The 17,450-nt window shown below is 57.0% G+C and overlaps 2 protein-coding genes across 2 annotated transcripts in view; one reads left to right on the plus strand and one right to left on the minus strand.

Annotated features, from left to right (window-relative positions):
* Positions 1 to 8,223, plus strand: part of DNAH1 (dynein, axonemal, heavy chain 1) — a 67,928-nt gene extending 59,705 nt beyond the window's left edge. Inside the window, 18 exon segments of the mRNA XM_015569177.1 lie at positions 305 to 424; positions 549 to 698; positions 748 to 908; positions 1,671 to 1,896; positions 2,049 to 2,244; positions 2,517 to 2,668; positions 3,101 to 3,297; positions 3,522 to 3,666; positions 3,882 to 4,040; positions 4,115 to 4,246; positions 4,627 to 4,797; positions 4,875 to 5,054; positions 5,125 to 5,301; positions 5,770 to 5,940; positions 6,100 to 6,230; positions 6,602 to 6,953; positions 7,276 to 7,510; positions 8,042 to 8,223. Of these exon segments, the coding sequence (XP_015424663.1) occupies positions 305 to 424; positions 549 to 698; positions 748 to 908; positions 1,671 to 1,896; positions 2,049 to 2,244; positions 2,517 to 2,668; positions 3,101 to 3,297; positions 3,522 to 3,666; positions 3,882 to 4,040; positions 4,115 to 4,246; positions 4,627 to 4,797; positions 4,875 to 5,054; positions 5,125 to 5,301; positions 5,770 to 5,940; positions 6,100 to 6,230; positions 6,602 to 6,953; positions 7,276 to 7,510; positions 8,042 to 8,163 (3,177 nt within the window). The 3' untranslated portion in view covers positions 8,164 to 8,223.
* Positions 8,224 to 8,766: 543 nt separating this feature from the next.
* BAP1 (BRCA1 associated protein 1) lies at positions 8,767 to 17,426 on the minus strand (the record flags this gene model as incomplete). The annotated part of the gene is made up of 16 exons (XM_015569174.1): positions 8,767 to 10,101; positions 10,318 to 10,390; positions 10,517 to 10,666; positions 10,860 to 11,020; positions 11,139 to 11,617; positions 12,187 to 12,320; positions 12,782 to 12,966; positions 13,399 to 13,546; positions 13,835 to 13,958; positions 14,371 to 14,449; positions 14,719 to 14,861; positions 14,944 to 15,005; positions 15,465 to 15,584; positions 15,948 to 16,080; positions 17,181 to 17,235; positions 17,345 to 17,426. Coding segments are annotated over 16 exons (2,262 nt in total), but the record flags the coding sequence as incomplete, so codon positions are not given.
* Positions 17,427 to 17,450: the final 24 nt, after the last annotated feature.

The following is a 17,450-nucleotide window of genomic DNA, read 5'->3' on the forward strand; positions in this document are numbered from 1 at the left end:
GGGAAAGAACCAAGAGGCAGTAGGCAGAGGTCAAAGGTGGATGGGCTGGGGAGGCCGATGGGCTGCAGGCTCTGTGGCGATGGTCCAATGAGTGAGAACTCAGTAGGCAAAAGGACAGAGAAGCCCAGTGAAGGAGGGTGTTGGGACTTAGCCTAGGAGCACACTGTCACCTGCCCTCACCTCCAAGAGGGCACAATAAGGAGAGGACAGGCATAGCCAAGCATGGGGTTGGGAGTAGCTGTTGCCCCAGCTGACACTGTTCATGGGAGAGCCCCGGCCCACTCTGGCGCTTGGTGCCCCACAGATCGCTGGCCTCCCCAACGACACGCTGTCAGTGGAGAACGGGGTCATCAACCAGTTCTCCCAGCGCTGGACCCACTTCATCGACCCTCAGGGCCAGGCCAACAAATGGATCAAGAACATGGTAAGTCTACCTGCCAGGTGCCACCACCCCTCCCTCCCACCAGGCTTAGCAGGCATGAGAGGAGTAGCTGAGCCTCAGGGTGGCTCTCAGCCCCCACAACCCCTCCCTGTCCCCATTCCCACAGGAGAAGGAAAGCGGGCTGGATGTGTTCAAGCTGAGTGACCGCGACTTCCTACGCAGCATGGAGAATGCCATCCGCTTCGGCAAGCCCTGCCTTCTGGAGAATGTGGGCGAGGAGCTGGACCCTGCCCTGGAGCCTGTGCTACTCAAGCAGGTAAGCCTGCAGTGTGGGTGGGTGCGAGTGGCCATCCCGCCCACCACAGACATACAAGCAGCAGGGGAACACAGTGCTGAAGCTAGGGGACACAGTGATCCCCTACCACGAGGACTTCAGGATGTACATTACCACCAAGCTGCCCAACCCACACTACACACCCGAGATCACCACCAAACTCACCCTCATCAATTTCACCCTGTCGCCCAGGTAAGCCACCAGCCCCCAGGCTCCCAAGTATCAGCTACACCTCGGCCTATCCAGCTGCCCCTCTCCTACCCTCAGGTCGGGAGTCATTGGGTCTTTCCCCCACTCATAGGCTCTGCCAGCTTCCTCTAGGCTTTTCTAGCCCTTCCACCAAATAGTATTTGCACTATTTCCACCTAAAACCCCCACCCCCAACTCATCCTGATCCCTGGTCAAAACCCTACCCCCAGCCTCCCTCAAGAGCTCTTGTCTCATCCTCTGCAGCTCAGCCCTTTGCAGGCCCTTGTGCACTCACCGCCCAACCTGTCCTGGAGCCCTGGGTCAGGCACGCTCATGGTCCCTGTACCCTGCCCTGGCTGCTATGAGCCAGGCACTAGGGCCTTCATTGACCACCCACAGACCCCAGAGGCATAATGGTCACTGTGAACCTCTCCAAAGAACAGGGGGTGGAAACACCCTTAAGGCCTGTCCCTCCCAGGCACCTTCAGCCCCTTTCTGCTGAGAGGGAGTTTTTTCAGAGACCCCCAGTAGCTCACACATCCAACTGCCTGGCCCCTGCTGGGTTCCAGGCTGCCACCCAAGGTCTCTGGGAACTGATCACTTTAAAAACAGGCTTGGCATTATATCTGCAGCCTGAGACAGGTTAGGCCTCCCAGGCTGATACCAGCAGGGGACTCTGCTCTTGGAACCCAGGAGCACAGATAGACAGGGGGCTGCCACGGGGCCACCAGGTATCACAGACAGGGTGTTCCCCGCCCCTGCCAGTGGCCTAGAGGACCAGTTGCTAGGCCAGGTAGTGGCTGAGGAGCGACCCGACCTGGAGGAAGCCAAGAACCAGCTGATTATCAGTAATGCCAAGATGCGCCAGGAGCTGAAGGACATAGAAGACCAGATCCTGTACCGGCTCAGCTCCTCTGAGGGTAACCCAGTGGATGACATGGAGCTCATCAAGGTGCTGGAGGCTTCCAAAATGAAGGCTGCGGAGATCCAGGTGGACCACTGCCTGCCCACCCTGCCTGCCTCTCCCCACCCTGCCTGCCTCTCCCCACCTGCCCCAGGCTGGGCCCCTGTTCCCACCCACCTCTACCTGCTGCTCTTTCCCAGCCTACCTGGGTCTGACTAGGCCCCTCCTCTGACCCCCAGGCCAAGGTCAGGATTGCAGAGCAGACAGAGAAGGACATCGATCTCACGCGCATGGAGTACATACCTGTGGCCGTCCGCACCCAGATCCTCTTCTTCTGTGTGTCTGACCTGGCCAACGTGGACCCCATGTACCAGTACTCCCTTGAGTGGTTTCTCAACATCTTCCTCTCAGGCATCGCCAACTCAGAGAGGGCAGGTAGCCCTGGCACACATGCACCCTGGCACAGATGGGACCCGTGAACACATTTGCACAGTGGGCACAGACACAAACTCACACCCGTAGTCACTTGCACATGCTCTCATCTCAGACACATTCGACATATGAACACAGCCCCCTCCCTACCCTCCTCGGAGCCCTTTTGCTGGGAACTCCAAATGCCTCCAGGGGAGGCTCGGACTGCCATGGCTCCTGGGAGACTAGCTGGGCTGGACCCCAGGCTCTTGCTGCATCACCTCTCTACCCTGCAGACAACCTGAAGAAGCGCATCGCCAACATCAATCGCTACCTGACCTACAGCCTCTACAGCAACGTCTGCCGCAGCCTTTTTGAGAAGCACAAGCTGATGTTCGCCTTCCTGCTGTGTGCCCGCATCATGATGAACGCAGACAAGATCGATCAGGTGCATGAGTAGAGAGGCAGCCGGGTGGGCCAGTGGGCCAGTGGGCCAGGACAGACTGTCTGAGCAGTTGTTGCCCTGTCGTCGGGCCTGGGAGAACAGGGTGGAAGGAAAGGCCAGGCATGGAGGCACAGCAAGAGCAAAGGGACAGAGGGGCAGAAGCACGGTTCCTTGCTTAAAAACAGCCAGAGACCCTGGGTTAGTTGTGGCCCAAGAGTTCTGTGAGCTTGTCTCTCAGAGCCTTGAGTGTGCTGGTGGGCACAGAGGCAGGCCTGGGCCTCCCAGCTCATGTCCTCAGGAGCCCCAGGTACTTCATGATGTGTTGGAAAGCACAGCCAAGTTAATGAGAGTAACAGCCACCACTGCTCAACCCTCACTGTGTACTGGGTGGGCTCACACAGGGCCTGGCACTAGCATCCCCCTGTCCCCTGCCAGAGCGAGTGGCGCTACCTCCTGTCCGGGGGTTCCATCCAGGCCACAACTGAGAACCCTGCAGTGGATTGGCTGTCAGACCGGGCCTGGCGAGACATCCTGGCACTCTCGAACCTGCAAGCCTTCTCCTCCTTCGCCACTGACTTTGTGGAATACCTCTCAGAATTCCGGGCTATCTTCGACAGCCCTGAGCCCCACCGGTGAGCTGGGCCCCAAAGCATGGCGGGGTGAGCACATCGAGGGGGTGAGACCCCAGAGACAGGAGCAACCCAAGGTTGCCCTGCGGCTGTAGCCACATCTCTTTCATGCCCCTGGCCACATATCTCCAGACACCCCCATCTCCTCTGTCATCCAGCCAGCAGAGTCTCTGTGGCCAGTGCCCTCCCACAGGTCAACATTCAGGGAGATATGGGCACTATTGCAGGGAGCCATTGCCTGGCACCTGGGACAAGTACCTGGACCAGTTCCAGAAGCTGCTGGTCCTGCGCTGCCTGCGTGGAGACAAGGTTACCAACGCCATGCAGGACTTTGTGGCTGCCAACCTGGAGCCACGCTTCATTGAACCCCAGGTAAGTACCACTAGCTAACCCCCACCTTGGGGGCCAGGGGCCTCGCTGCAGCTGGACAGACCACTTTGCAGCCTTGGTCAGTCAATACTCCTAGCCCTACCCCTCCAGGCCCCACTCATCAGCCCTCCTGGGAACTCTCGGGAAGCCCTGAGATTGCCCTCCCTTGCCCAGGTCCCTGTGCCCTCTTAGCCCCAGCATCTCTCCCTGCCCTGCAGACAGCCAACCTGTCAGTGGTGTTCAAAGACTCCAACTCCACCACACCCCTCATCTTTGTTCTGTCGCCTGGCACTGACCCTGCGGCCGACTTGTACAAGTTTGCTGAAGAGATGAAATTCTCCAAGAAGCTCTCTGCCATCTCCCTGGGCCAGGGCCAGGTAGGAGTGGGACAAGGAGGGTGAGGAGGGGCCAGGCCAGCTGGTCCCACCACTCAGCAGTCCCACCCCCACAGGGCCCTCTGGCAGAAGCCATGATGCGCAGCTCCATAGAGAGGGGCAAGTGGGTCTTCTTCCAGAACTGCCACCTGGCCCCCAGCTGGATGCCAGCCCTCGAGCGCCTCATTGAACACATCAATCCCGACAAGGTGCACCAGCCTCCTCTGCTGAGGGAGTACTGAGTGTCTACCCAGACTGTGAAGCTAAATGCGATGGTTCCCACAAAACGCTCAGGCACACAGGGAGTGCTTGGGAACCGACAGATGGAACATGCATTGATTGCATTAGTCTTCCCAGTGGCTCACCCAGTTCACATTACCAGTGGTGATGTGACTCGCACAAAGCCACCCAGGACAAACCAGTGACCCTGGGACTTGCCAAAGCTCATATTCTTAACCCGTGGTTCATGCAGTCTGGCCTGGCCCACCTAGAGGGTGGGGTGGCCCATGGTCCCTGGGTAGGAGGAAGCCTGGTATTGGGGAAGCCACCAGGTCAGGGTCCTAATGCTCATGTGGAACATGGCCACCAGGTGCACCGGGACTTCCGCCTGTGGCTGACCAGCCTGCCCAGCAACAAGTTCCCAGTGTCCATCCTGCAGAATGGCTCCAAGATGACCATCGAGCCACCGCGTGGCGTTAAGGCCAACCTGCTCAAGTCCTACAGCAGCCTCAGTGATGACTTCCTCAATTCCTGTCACAAGGTGAGGCACACTTGGTAATGCCCTGCCTATCTGCCCTGATCCTCACCCCTCACGTCCCCGCCCCTCACCTCTCACAGGCGATGGAGTTCAAGTCCCTGCTGCTGTCCCTGTGCCTTTTCCATGGCAATGCTCTGGAGCGCCGCAAGTTTGGGCCCCTGGGCTTCAACATCCCCTATGAGTTCACGGACGGGGACCTGCGCATCTGCATCAGCCAGCTCAAGATGTTCCTGGATGAGTATGAGGACATCCCCTACAAGGTGGGCTGGGGACAGGCTGGGGGCAGGGGGCCAGGCGCCCGTGGCGCCCTCTCACCCACCCACTGCATAGGTCCTCAAGTACACGGCAGGGGAGATCAACTATGGGGGCCGTGTCACGGATGACTGGGACCGCCGCTGCATCATGAACATCCTGGAGGACTTCTACAACCCCGAAGTGCTCCTCCCCGAGCACATCTACAGCGACTCAGGCATCTACCACCAGATCCAACCCACCTACGACCTCAACGTGAGCATGGCCTGGGTTCTAGGGTACTGTGGACACCTGAGTGCGGGGTGAGAGGAGTTGTGGCGCCTGCCCTACACTAGCTCCTTCTCATTGACTAATCCATCCCACAAAGACAGTCACCAGTGCCTGGGAGCACTCAGTGAGGCAGGGGCAATCCAACCCAACGCAGTCAGGGAGGCTCCCTGAGGAAACCCTGCTTTGGCTAAGGTGTGTGAGGAGCGTTCGGGGGCTGGGTCAGGCACTCCCGAGTGTGGGTCATCAGTACAAAGGAGGGAGGGTGACAGGTTTGAGCAGCCAAATGAAGGAGCTGGGAGCTGGATGGCAGTGAGAAGGAGCCACCCACATGATGCCTCGGGCCTTGGAGTCCCAAAAATAATAGGGTTACAACCAGGGTGATGGGTGGGGGCTGTGCTCAGTTGGAGGGCCACCACAGCGGGGCTTCAGCTGTTGTGCCTTCCTATCCCCCAGGGCTACCTCTCCTATATCAAAGGCCTTCCTCTCAACGACATGCCTGAGATCTTTGGCCTGCATGACAACGCCAACATCACATTTGCCCAAAATGAGACTTTCGCTCTGCTTGGTGCTATCATACAGCTGCAACCCAAATCATCCTCTGTGGGCGGTCAGGGCAGAGAGGAGGTGGGTGACAGTGGGAGGGAAAGGGCCCAAGGTTTGGGCAGGGCTAATCTCCCACCCACCACGCTGCCTGCTCCTTTGGGGGATGGAACTCTGTGCATGTGGAATCGTACAAGGGTTGTGGGAGCCAGCCCTGACCCCCACTATGTCTTTGCCCCACAGATAGTGGAAGGTGTGGCCATGAACATTCTACTCCAGATACCTGAGCCCATCAACTTACAGTTTGTGATGACCACGTACCCCGTGCTATATGAGGAGTCAATGAATACGGTGCTAATACAGGAGGTCATTCGGTAATCCCCCACCACCTCCAGCCCTGAGTCAGTGGACCACTGGGCTGTAGAGACATGACAGGAAGAGGTACTATGGGCCAGATGCCATACCAAGTGCAATAAATCCATCCTCTAACTCAGCCACAGTTTTATTATCCCATTTTACAAATGAGTAAGCCAAGACCCAAAAAGGTTAAGTGAACTAAGGTCACATATTTGCTAAGAATCAGAGCTGGGATTGGTACCCAGGCTACCCAACCAGCCCTATGCTGTGGCCTCTGTATTCAGCCATTGTTTTGCGGGGGGCGGTTGCCTATGGCCCACAACTGGGGAGTATAGATGCTGCTAGAGGGCCCTGGCCCACTGCCTGCCTCCTTGCCACTGGCCCATAGGTACAACCGGCTGATGCAGGTGATCACACAGTCGCTGCAAGATCTGCTCAAGGCACTCAAGGGGCTGGTGGTGATGTCCTTGGAGCTGGAACTGATGGCTGCCAGCCTGTACAACAACACTGTGCCCGAGCTTTGGAATGCCAAGGCCTATCCATCACTCAAGCCACTATCCTCATGGGTCCAGGATCTGCTGCAGCGCCTCGACTTCATACACACCTGGATCAAAGAGGGCATCCCAGCTGTTTTCTGGATCAGTGGATTCTTCTTCCCCCAGGCTTTCCTGACAGGCACCCTGCAGAACTTTGCCCGCAAGTCTGTCATCTCAATTGACACCATCTCCTTCGATTTCAAGGTCTGGATACAGTTAGGGCCAGGTCAGGTGACAAGTTGGGGTACAGCCCAGACCAGGGGAGCCTAAGGCCACAGCTGGCTGACCTCAAGAGTCAGAGGACCCCTGAGCAGGGGTTGGGGGGAAAGGAGAGCCAGGCCAGAAGAGGCCATGAGCCCAGGGGAATCACAAGGGGCAGGACATAGACTGCAGGCTACCAGGTAAAATGGTGGGTGTGATGGGCAGGTAGGCAAAGCTCAGGAGGGAGTTTGTGCCTCTGGACCCAAATTCTAACCCAGATTCTGGGTGTTTATATGTGTGGGGCATATCTGTGTGCCCACCATAGGTATTGCGCCAGTCAGTGTCAGAGCTCAAGCAAAAGCCTGAAGAGGGGTGCTACATCCACGGACTGTTCCTGGAAGGTGCCCGCTGGGACCCCACGGATTTCCAGCTGGCCGAGTCTCGACCCAAGGAGCTATACACAGAGATGGCTGTTATCTGGCTCCTACCTGTGTCCAACCGCCAGGTTCAGGACCAGGCCTTCTACCTGTGCCCCATCTACAAGACGCTAACCCGTGCTGGTATGAGGCCCAGGGCAGGGAGCCTACACCACAGGTGGGGGCCCAGGCCTGGGCCAGCTCAGGCCAGTTAGGCTGATCCAGGTTAGCTGAACAAGATGGCCAAGAGGTCAGCCAGCAGTCCTAAGACCAACCAGGCAGGACAGAGCCTGGCAGCAGCAGGTGCCCAGCAGCTGGCTCGGTCTATGGTGGCCCCTGAGGTCACCATCTTGTTGCCTCCCTCAGCAGATCCACCGTGGGTCCTGGGAGCCCTAGCCTGACAGTGGAGGTTCAGAGGGGGTAACTGAGGCCTGGAGAGGAGGGATGGGCCTGGGCCGAGTCCAACAGGAAATGAGTGATGGCGTCAATTCTCCCATTACTGCGTGTCCTCAGTCAGTGCATTAACCCTGGACAGGCCTGAGCCTTGTCCAGACCATCACTGAGCAGGCTGCCCTTGGGCCAGGATTCCTTCCTTGTCCCCACATCTGCCAAGTCCATTGCCTTTACCTATCCCTTCTCTAACTTAACCCTCCCCCCCCCCGTTGCCTGTTCCAGGAACACTCTCAACCACAGGCCACTCCACCAACTACGTCATTGCTGTGGAGATCCCCTCCGACCAGCCTCAGCGACACTGGATAAAGCGTGGCGTAGCCCTCATCTGTGCCCTGGACTACTAGGCTTGGGTAAAAGGGTGGGGACCATTAAATTTAAGTTTTTGAGTTTTCTAAGCAGTCCAACTGAGCCTTACCTGCTTACATCAGGCCCCTTCTGTAGGACTCACTACCAGGGCAACAGTGGGGATAAGAGGTTACAGCAGCCTCAAGAGAATGTGGTTAGCAAGGGGAAGAGGTGGCAGAGGTAGCAACTTTGACCTGCTGGACCTGTCCAGGTGCAACAAGAGAGGGGACCCCTCCAAGATCCCAGAGCTCCTCCAACGAGAGCACGCCCAGCAGGACTAGAGGCAGCCCTGCTTCAGCCCAGAACCCCAGCATCTCTCCAGGTGGCAAAGCTGTCAGATCTCGTGAAAGTTTTGGCATGGCCTTCTCCTCCCAAAGTGCAGCTTTAACACAACTCTTCAGGTTCCACACCCCCCTGAGGCCCCTCCTCAGCTCAGGTCCTGAATTCCAGGCCTAGGTCCCAAAAATCTCTGCCCCAGAAAGCTGAATACCCAAGAATGCATATTTCTCACCTTGGTCTTTGAACCTTGGGCCAGGCCTGGTTAGCTCCCCACTCCCACCTCCACCTAGCCTACAAACCTCAAGCCAGCAACCACAGGAAGGTTCATTTCTTTAGGAGAGTTTTATTCACTCAGTGATCCAATATTTACAAGGGAAGGGGTTGAGGGGTCAGGCTATGCTCAGTGCAGAGACAACTGCCAGGGCTGCCAGCTGTTCCCCACCCCTCTCCCAGATCACTATGTACAGATAAGGGGCCTCCTTGGATCTCTTTCAAAGCCATCTGTCAGAAGGTATGGGGCTATGTTTGGGGGCTGAGCTCCAGAGGCAGTTCTGGGCCCGTTACCCCTTGGCATCAGGCCCTCCGGGAACATATGGTTTCCAAATGGTTGTCATGGTCCTGCAGTCCCCACCCTGAGTGCCTTGCAAAGGCTGAGGAAGCTGGTGTGGCAGGGAGAGCTAAGGGGTGCCAGTCTCCTGCAAGCAGCCCTGTCTCTGCTACCAGGAGGGAAACGTGGTAATACTGAGGGGCTGGGCAGGGGCTCCTCTGAGCCCCAGGCTCCAGGACGGAGCCCAGGAGTCCAAGGCAGGCCCAGTGCCAGGGCCACAACACTGAAGGCAAAGAGCCCCAGAGCCCTGCTGTGGAGAGCGGACTTGACAAGCCCGACTAGAGCCAGGAAGGGACCAAACCACCAAACAGCTCAAACCCTCCTCTCTGCTCAGGCCATGGGACCCTAGCAGGTTGCTCCCCTCACCCCCTCTGGGACACCCCACTCCCAACCTAGCCCAGAAGCCAGGTCCCTGAGTTTGGAGCTCTCCCAGGAGGAATGAAGAGCAGACCTGGCTTCCTTACAAGAGACAATTGGCTGCTACAGCTAGAGCAGCAGGCCCAAGCCACCCAGGCCCGACCAGGATGGCAATTGTTAGGAGAGAAAGCAGAGTCAGGAAGCCGGCTATGTCAACACAATGGTGGCAAAATGGGCCAGAGCCCAGAAAAATAGACGTCTCTGTAGGTAAAATATATATTCTGCTGCCCAGGCAGAAAGGCCAGGTCCTGCAGTCCCACAGCCGGCTGTGAAGAAAGCTGCAGCACCTCGCTTTCCCAGCTCCAGCTGCTGCTTCCTGAGCACTATGGGCTTAACCTACCCGAGTACAATGCAGGGAATCCCGGCCTGGCTTCCCTTTCCAGGGTCTGAGCTCTCTGGCTGGAACTATTCAGTAATACTGGGAAGGGGGAGTGGGGCAGGGAAGGGGCCCTGGTGAGGCCACAGGCAAGAGCAGGCTGCAGAGTTGGGGGCCAGCATCCTCATTGGCGCTTGGCCTTGTAGGGGCGTGAACGTTTCCGCCGGTCAGGCTTCCGCTGCTTGTGGAGCCGGCCAATGCTGACCCCTTGGCGCCGCCGCACCGAGATGTTCTGCTCCACCAGGTTGGCCAGCATCCCTGCAGAGAGGCAAAGGCCCTTGAGCAGGTGGCTGGATGCTTAGCAGCCACCTGCTCAATAGGCCACAGACTCAGGCCAAGAGCAGAGGGTCTTATGGGCCTCCCTGAGACCCACCGCCTGCTCAATCCCCAGCAGAGGCCTGGGGGAGGGGGGACCTGAGGAACATGGCCCTCAGCAGGGTATGCCAGGTAAGACGCAATAGTGAGTACCCCCACCTTCTTGAGCTAGCATGGAGATGAACGTGCAGATGAACTCGTCATAGTTGTGTGTCCTCCTCTGGTCGTCAATCTGTGGGAGAAAAGGAGGAGGGCACTGCGGCATCTCCCCAGAGCTGCCACCAGCTGACCTCAAGAAGTCGCACCTCCAGGAAAACAGTCATGGACAGAGGACCAGGCAGCTGGAGAAATTACCCACCTTGAACTTCTTCCTCTTCTCCACTTCTTCCTTGAGGCAAGCCTCATAGTTTGAAATCTCAGCCTCCACACACTTCAGCAGTGCCAACAGCTCCTGCCAAAACCCAGCATTGCACCTATGAGGGAGGCTGGCGCCAGCACCAAAGCCACACTACCAGGAAGCAGCGAGAGGCAAGGATAAGCACCAGAGTGCCTGGAGCTGACCGAGGCTTCTTCTACTACCCAACCCAGACAGGCTTCACAGCCACCAACCTCCCCACCAAAACTCCAATCAAGAACCCAGCTCTAGGCAGCAGCCCCCAGGCCCTTCCCTCTGCCAGGGTTAGAAAACTGCAGGGGCTCACCTTGGGTGAGTACTTCTCCCCACTCAAGGGCTCACCAGACCTGGCCAGCCCAGACTTCTCTCTGCCATCTGCAGCTTCCACCACCTCCTTCTCCTCTGGGCTGCCGGACCCCTGGCTACCCTGGCTTGGTCTGCTGGAGGGCGAGGAACCCTTCCCACCCTCTGGGAAAAGAAGACATGAGAAGACCCATCAGAGTGCAGGACACTTGGTGGTCACTTGGCTACCTCCCTCTTCCATCCCTGGTACACCAAGTGGCCAGTGAGTCAGCATGAGGCCCACCTGTCAGTGCCAGGGGACTCAGCACACCATCCTCAGCCAAGTGAAGCAGGCCTGTGCTGATGACAGGACCCAGGTCACGTACAGCACGATTGTAGCGTATACAGTCAACACGGAGCAGGCTGTCATCCTCTCCAAAAAGCACCTTGGAGATGTGAGAGGTGACAGGGCTGGAGGGCCGTGTGGGGTTGGCCGAGCGAATGGGTGAGCGCAGTGGTGAGTTGAAAGCGCTGCCAATCTCAGAGGCTGTGTCTGTGCTCTCATTGCTGGGGGTGGGCGAGGGCTGCGAGTGCATGGGTACTGCCACAGCCGGACTTCCAGCGCCGCTGCTGGTCTTGATGGACAGGGGGATCGAGAGATCTTTCTGGGACTCTTTGAGCTTCTCGGCCAAGACATTGATAGTGTTGGGCTGCAGCACCGACAGTTGCCCTTCCCCGGAGCCACTCAATGGCCCTGGCTTTCCTGGCCCCTTTCGCTTGTACCTGTGGGGCCCAATGAGACATGAGCCAAGGGATTTGGGTCAGATGATCACACACCCAGCAATGCCTAGAACTGTCTGCACACACCCTGGCATCCAGGGACTGACCCTGCAGCTCCTCATGCCAAGCAGCCTGACCCAGCCATGCCAAGCCTGGCACCCTAAGCTCTGACAGCTACAGCCAGGTGTCCTCAAAGCACACCTTCTCTACTTCAGCTGCTGGCCTTTTGCCAATGCCATGTCTTCCAGAAAAGCTACCCCTACCCCATCTCCACTTTCCATTTCACCCAATTCTTCTTCCAAAACCTAACCAAAAGGCCACCTCCCAACAGAACATATTTTGATGTCTGGTTAAATGTGCTCAGCTCTCCCCCCATCCCTCCCAAAGTTTCTTGGGACCTGCAATCAGCCCCTTCATGGCAGCGCCCCCCCGTGCCCCGCCCCGCACAGGGACCCTGTATTCAGCAGGTGCTCAGTATTATCCATCTGCTGAAGGGCATTCTCAGATACACACTGAAATAGTCCAGATAAGATCCGCAGCACTCGGAGCCTCCAGCCTAGAGCTGAGCTGACCTGATGGCGGGGTTGGTGTTCTGCACATCCTCCTCCTCCTCATCCTCATAGTCGTCCTCGTCATCCGAGTACTGCTGGGGTGGGCGAACTGGAACTCGGCTACGGCCCACACCTGCTGCCAGGTCTTCCTCCTCCTGAGGCAAAACCCAGGGTAGCCATGAGCAGGCGTCAGTCAGCCCAGGCTCGGCATCACATTCACAGCCAGAAAGCCGGAATGGCTCTCAGATCAAGTCCAGAACACCTCCAGGTGTCCGAGCCCAGCCCTGGTTCTGGGAAAAGCTGCTGCCCACCCCCACTACCTGCCTACACAGGGCTTTAGAGAGAGAGTTGTGCCTTCATTTTGCAGCAGAATCCAACCCACAGAATTGTACCAAGGAACATGACCAAAACGTTTAGCCCCGTAACTGTGTGGCTGGATTCAAAGTCATCGGAGCTCTCTCTGCCTAAGCCCCTGCCTTTGTGGGTGCTTCTGAGCATCAGACAGAGGAACCAGGCCCAGGTGGGGGCTGGACACCAAAGAACCACCTGAGGACACTCCCACGGCAGCCTCTCGCAAGAATCCTGGAGGGACTCCTGTGGGGCACGCCCAGCTCACCTGCATGGGGGACTTGGCATAGTTGTGATTGTCCAGAAAAGCTGGCAGCCGCTGGACGATGGGAGTGGGGTTGGGGGGAACACCATTGAGGCTGCTCCCTGAAGGTTTCACCACCAGCTTGGGTTTGCTGGGAGGGCTGTGGGTCAGGGCTTGTGGGCATGAACCAGCCACCTCCTCCACACCGTCTGAGAGAAGCACAGGCAGGACCTTCAGCCAGATTCTCAAAAAAAGCTGTCCCCAGCCCGCTGTCTCCCCAGTCCTGTGACAGCTGAGCCAGCTGGTGGGATGGAAGTCAGTCATGGGCCCACAGCATGACAAGAGAACAAGATGGAAAAACAAAGGGAGGCAGAAAGAAAGAAAGCCTTGAAGAAAACCAGAAAGGGAATATGCATTACAGGAAAGGTGCAGGGGCCTGTGGTAATGGCAGCCCTTTACAGACGCCTTTCCTTAGGGAAAACTGCTCTCCCTCCATGTTCGGACGGGAGAGGGATGCAAGCACTGGGCTTCAGGCCTTCCGTAGCAGTGTCTGAATCACTGCCCAAGTGCCTTCAGGTCTTCCAGGTCAAGCTATGAGGGGTCACTCTGAGGCCCATGAGAGGCCCTAAGACCCCTAGTACCTGTGTGGGTGCCCTCAGAGGACACTGGGCCCCTGCTCGCCTCCAGAGTCACGGGGGACTTGCTACTGGCTGGTTTGGACTCCTCAGACAGCTGTGTCTCTTGAGCCTTGTGGGTCTGAATCAGCTCTGGTTGCGTTACCCTGATCACCTAAAAAGAGAAGCCAGGCTCAGAAGAGAAGGCAGCCCCGCCTCTACCGCGGAGAGCTAGGGCCGTGGCTCTCCCGACTCCCTCACAGGAAATACAAGTCAAACCCAAACCTCCTTTTAGAAACTACTTTCCTTCCCCACCGCAGGCCCCCCTTTCCCAAAAAGGGCTCAAAGGAGAGGAGTGGTTAGTTGAAGCCCAGATCCATGATGATTTGGGAATCATAGACAGATGCCCCAGTGAGGGGAAGGAGAAAATGGCTGGGCAGGGACCGGGCAGGAAAGTACCCACCTGCTGCAGGGCCTCCAGTATTATCTGACGGTTCACCTTGAGGACATGCAGCCTGGCCTCATACTTGATCCTGCGGTCGGGCACCACCGCCATCAGGTTGAAGCGGATGTCATGGTAGGGCTCCCTGCAGTCACAGCTGCAGCTGTGAGAGCAGCTCCCACCCCAGCCCACCATTGAGGCAGATATCCTGGCAGGGCTCCCTGAAGTCACACCTGCAGCCATGGGTATAGGCCCCACCCCAACAGATAGGCAGCAGCTGACCATGCATACCAGGCACCTGAGCTGGTGCCTTCCAACAAGCGGTATGAGAGGCCTGGCAGGAAGTGAGCCAGCATACCTGGACCCCCTAGGGCTCCAAGTCCTGCCCCTTCCCAAACCAGGCCATAGAGCAATGAGTTGGAGCCCAAGATTCAAGCCAGATCCTGCCAGATTCACCATGGAACAAATCACCTGGCTTCTCTGCCTTGGTTCCCTTTTCTGTGCCCCTCCCAATGAGGGCACAGCTCCAGAGGGTAGGGCAGGCACAGGACCCTTACCCTGCAGTGGCGAGGCCGATACGCTCCATGATGACCCGCCGGGCCTTGTCTGTCCATTCCTCATCCTCACCCCAGGGCCCTAAGGAACACGAAGACAAGGAGTCAGCAGGTGGGAAGCCCAGAGTTTGGGCAAGCCAAGAATGGGAGGGAGGATGGAGAGTAGTTGAGTCAGGGAGTCAGGGGCTAATCAGGCAATGCAGTGCAGGGTGTCATGTGGCCAAAGCCAGATGTCCTGAATACCCACCCCCCCAACCCCCTACTGAGTCCCAAGCACCTGACAACCCTGGACCCCAACTCCTTAAGAGTTAAGCAGAGAAACCCAAAGGGCCCCCAGCTCAGAGTGCTTACCATGGTCAATGGGGTAGACCTTGAGCCCATCCAGTTCAAAAAGCCGGCCTGTGATAGGCACATAGCTGACAAAGTGGAATGCCTCCATGGTCCGCACTGCACTAAGGCCGTTCTGCTTCTCAGGGAGGTGGCGTGGCTCGGGCCTGGGGAAGGACACAGTCAGGGCCCCGAATGGGAGAGCCTTCCTTACCTCCACCCCCAACAGCTCCCACAGCTCCCACACACCTGGCATGGCTATTATGTGCCTTGGCCAACTCCGGGGCATTGCCAATCGCATATCCTTTGCTCTAGAGGGAAGAAAATGAGACCACATCAGAACAGCTTCTCAGCTGAGCCTCTGGAAGGAAACCAGAGCTTACATGTGCAGGCCTGGAGGTGTTCCAGTCAGCTGAAGAAGCACAGATAGACTCTCCCAAGGGCAGAAGAGAGCTCTGGAGCCCCCAGTAGATGGGCTCTAATGGCCTTGCACAGTAATAAGCGGACACTGGGAGCAATGTGGCCTGCAAAATGCCAACAAAGTCCTAAAATGGTGTCACTTAAGCAATGCTCCTTTCTTCCCTAGGTTTGTCTCCTTTCCTGACAATTGGGCCTAAAATCAACTGCCTTCCACAATTAAGAGTCAAATGTAATGTAAATGATGTGAAAAATAAAAAGCCTCACAGTGCCATATAGTGGCATTGCCAGCGGCCCTGGAGGTCAGATGTGTTCCACCAGCCGTGAGCCAGGATTAAGGCACTATGGCATACCTCAGGGCTGAAGCCTTTGGTGAAGTCCTTCATGCGACTCAGGGTGGGCCCCAGGTCCACATTGCTGCAGTTCAGGAGCACGCTCAGCAGGGCATGAGTCGCACAAGAGTTGGGGATCAGCTGTGAAACCAAGAACAGTCACTCATGCACAGCATCCCTCAATTGAAGCCCACATTCATCAGGAATGGGAACCCAGAGAGGGACAGTCGTATCTGGACAACAACCCTCATCTTTGCCCAATGTTTGTTCACTTAACTAAATACCCATCAGGTGTCTGGGGACATGGAAAGTAGATTCCAATCCCACCCTGCTCTAAAGAGGCTCCCTTTTTTAATGAATAAGAGCTCAGTGCCTTCTGCCAAGGGACTTCTATAACCACCACCCTTAGTATCTGCCTATCTCTTCCTCCTGCCTTCTCCCACTTCCCAAGCAAAGACAATAGCAGCATCCCACCCTCCAGACAGAACACAGAGCCCAGCACACCTGGTGGGCAAAAAACATATTATTCACAATATCGTCATCAATCACAGATGTATCATCCACCAAGGTAGAGACCTTGCGACGGGATCGGCGCTCTTCGATCCATTTGAACAGGAAAATGAATCCATACACGGGGCTGGGGAAAGTAAGGAGCAGAGCTAAACCAGCCAAGTTGGGGGAGGAAACCAGTACCACCCCCCCTTTTTCTCTCCCCCTGTTCCCCTGCACCGTGTTCTCGCTCAGGTGCCCTTCCTGCAACCCCGCCTTTCTCCTGGCTCTCCCCAGCACTGCCCAACGTGGCCCTGAGCCCTCACACCCCAGAGCCCCGCCACAGGCAGGCTAAGCTTCGGCTTCTGGCCGTGGTTCTCCAGGAGCCCACCAGTGTCCTCAGGAAGTTTATGGTTCTGGGATAAGAGAAGAAAAGCTGGAGCCAAAGGCCCAGGGCAGGGTAGGAAGAGAAGTTAAGGTGAGAACAAAAACTCTGATGAGGAACTGAAACACTAATTCTCACTGGCGAAGCCCAAGGCCTGAGTCCAATGCAGACATGGAAGAAAACATGAGCCCCTCCTTTGCGGGGAAATACAAGCAGGCTTCTCAATTCAGTCACCACAGCAGCTCCTCCACGCCAAAACGAGACCCTGAGGTTGGTCACCAGGAGGGCCTCGCAGGTGCCAACCAATCTATACAATGGCCTTGGGTGGAGATGAAAGGCACCGGCACACCGGGCACATTAAAGCTGTCGTTAATAACGACAGCTGCTCATCAACTAAAGGACTTCTATGCAAGCCTATAGGCCTAACCAATGGACACAGACAACAGGGGGGTGAGGGCATGAGGGTGGGGGGCTGGGGGGTAAGGTGGGGATAAGGACACATATGTAATAACCTAATAAAATTTTAAAAATAATAATAATAATGACAGCTGCTCAAAAGGCAGGTGTGATCTGGGTCTAGAGAAGGGCCTGGTTTCCTGCTCCAGACCAGAAAAAGCAGCTCAACTGTATTCCAAAGGATGGCTGGAATTTTTACCGACTGGGGGAGGTGCCACTGCGTAAAGGGAAGTGATGAGGGGAGACGGGAGAAAACAAAAACACCAGCTTGATCGGGAGGGCACCCCAAGAGGAGGGTTGCTTCCTTAGGTTAGACTTTATAACGTGGGGTTCCGGTCACCACCCGCCTTGAGGGACACCTCTAGGCCTCGAGGCGTGAAAGGCGGTCCTGCCGCCAAGCCACTCACCCCTGGCACTTGCTCTGAAGGTCATAGATCTCCTCCACTTGCACCCCTTTGACACCTGCGGTCAGGGAAGAAAAGAAGTCGGGAAGGGCAGCTCCGGGCCATGCAGCGAGGGCGGGAGAGTGGGTCCCCACAGCCGGGGTCCGGCGGGTAGGAGAGGCTCTTACCGAAATCTTCCACCAGGAGGGTGAAGAGGCCTGGTGGGGCGACAAATGGTGGTGAGGCAGGCGCCTCTCTGGGGGGACCTCCCCAGCCCCCCACACCCCGGCCAGC

The sequence above is a fragment of the Myotis davidii genome, unplaced genomic scaffold (genome assembly GCF_000327345.1).
Source record: "Myotis davidii unplaced genomic scaffold, ASM32734v1 scaffold725, whole genome shotgun sequence".
NCBI lineage: Eukaryota > Metazoa > Chordata > Mammalia > Chiroptera > Vespertilionidae > Myotis > Myotis davidii.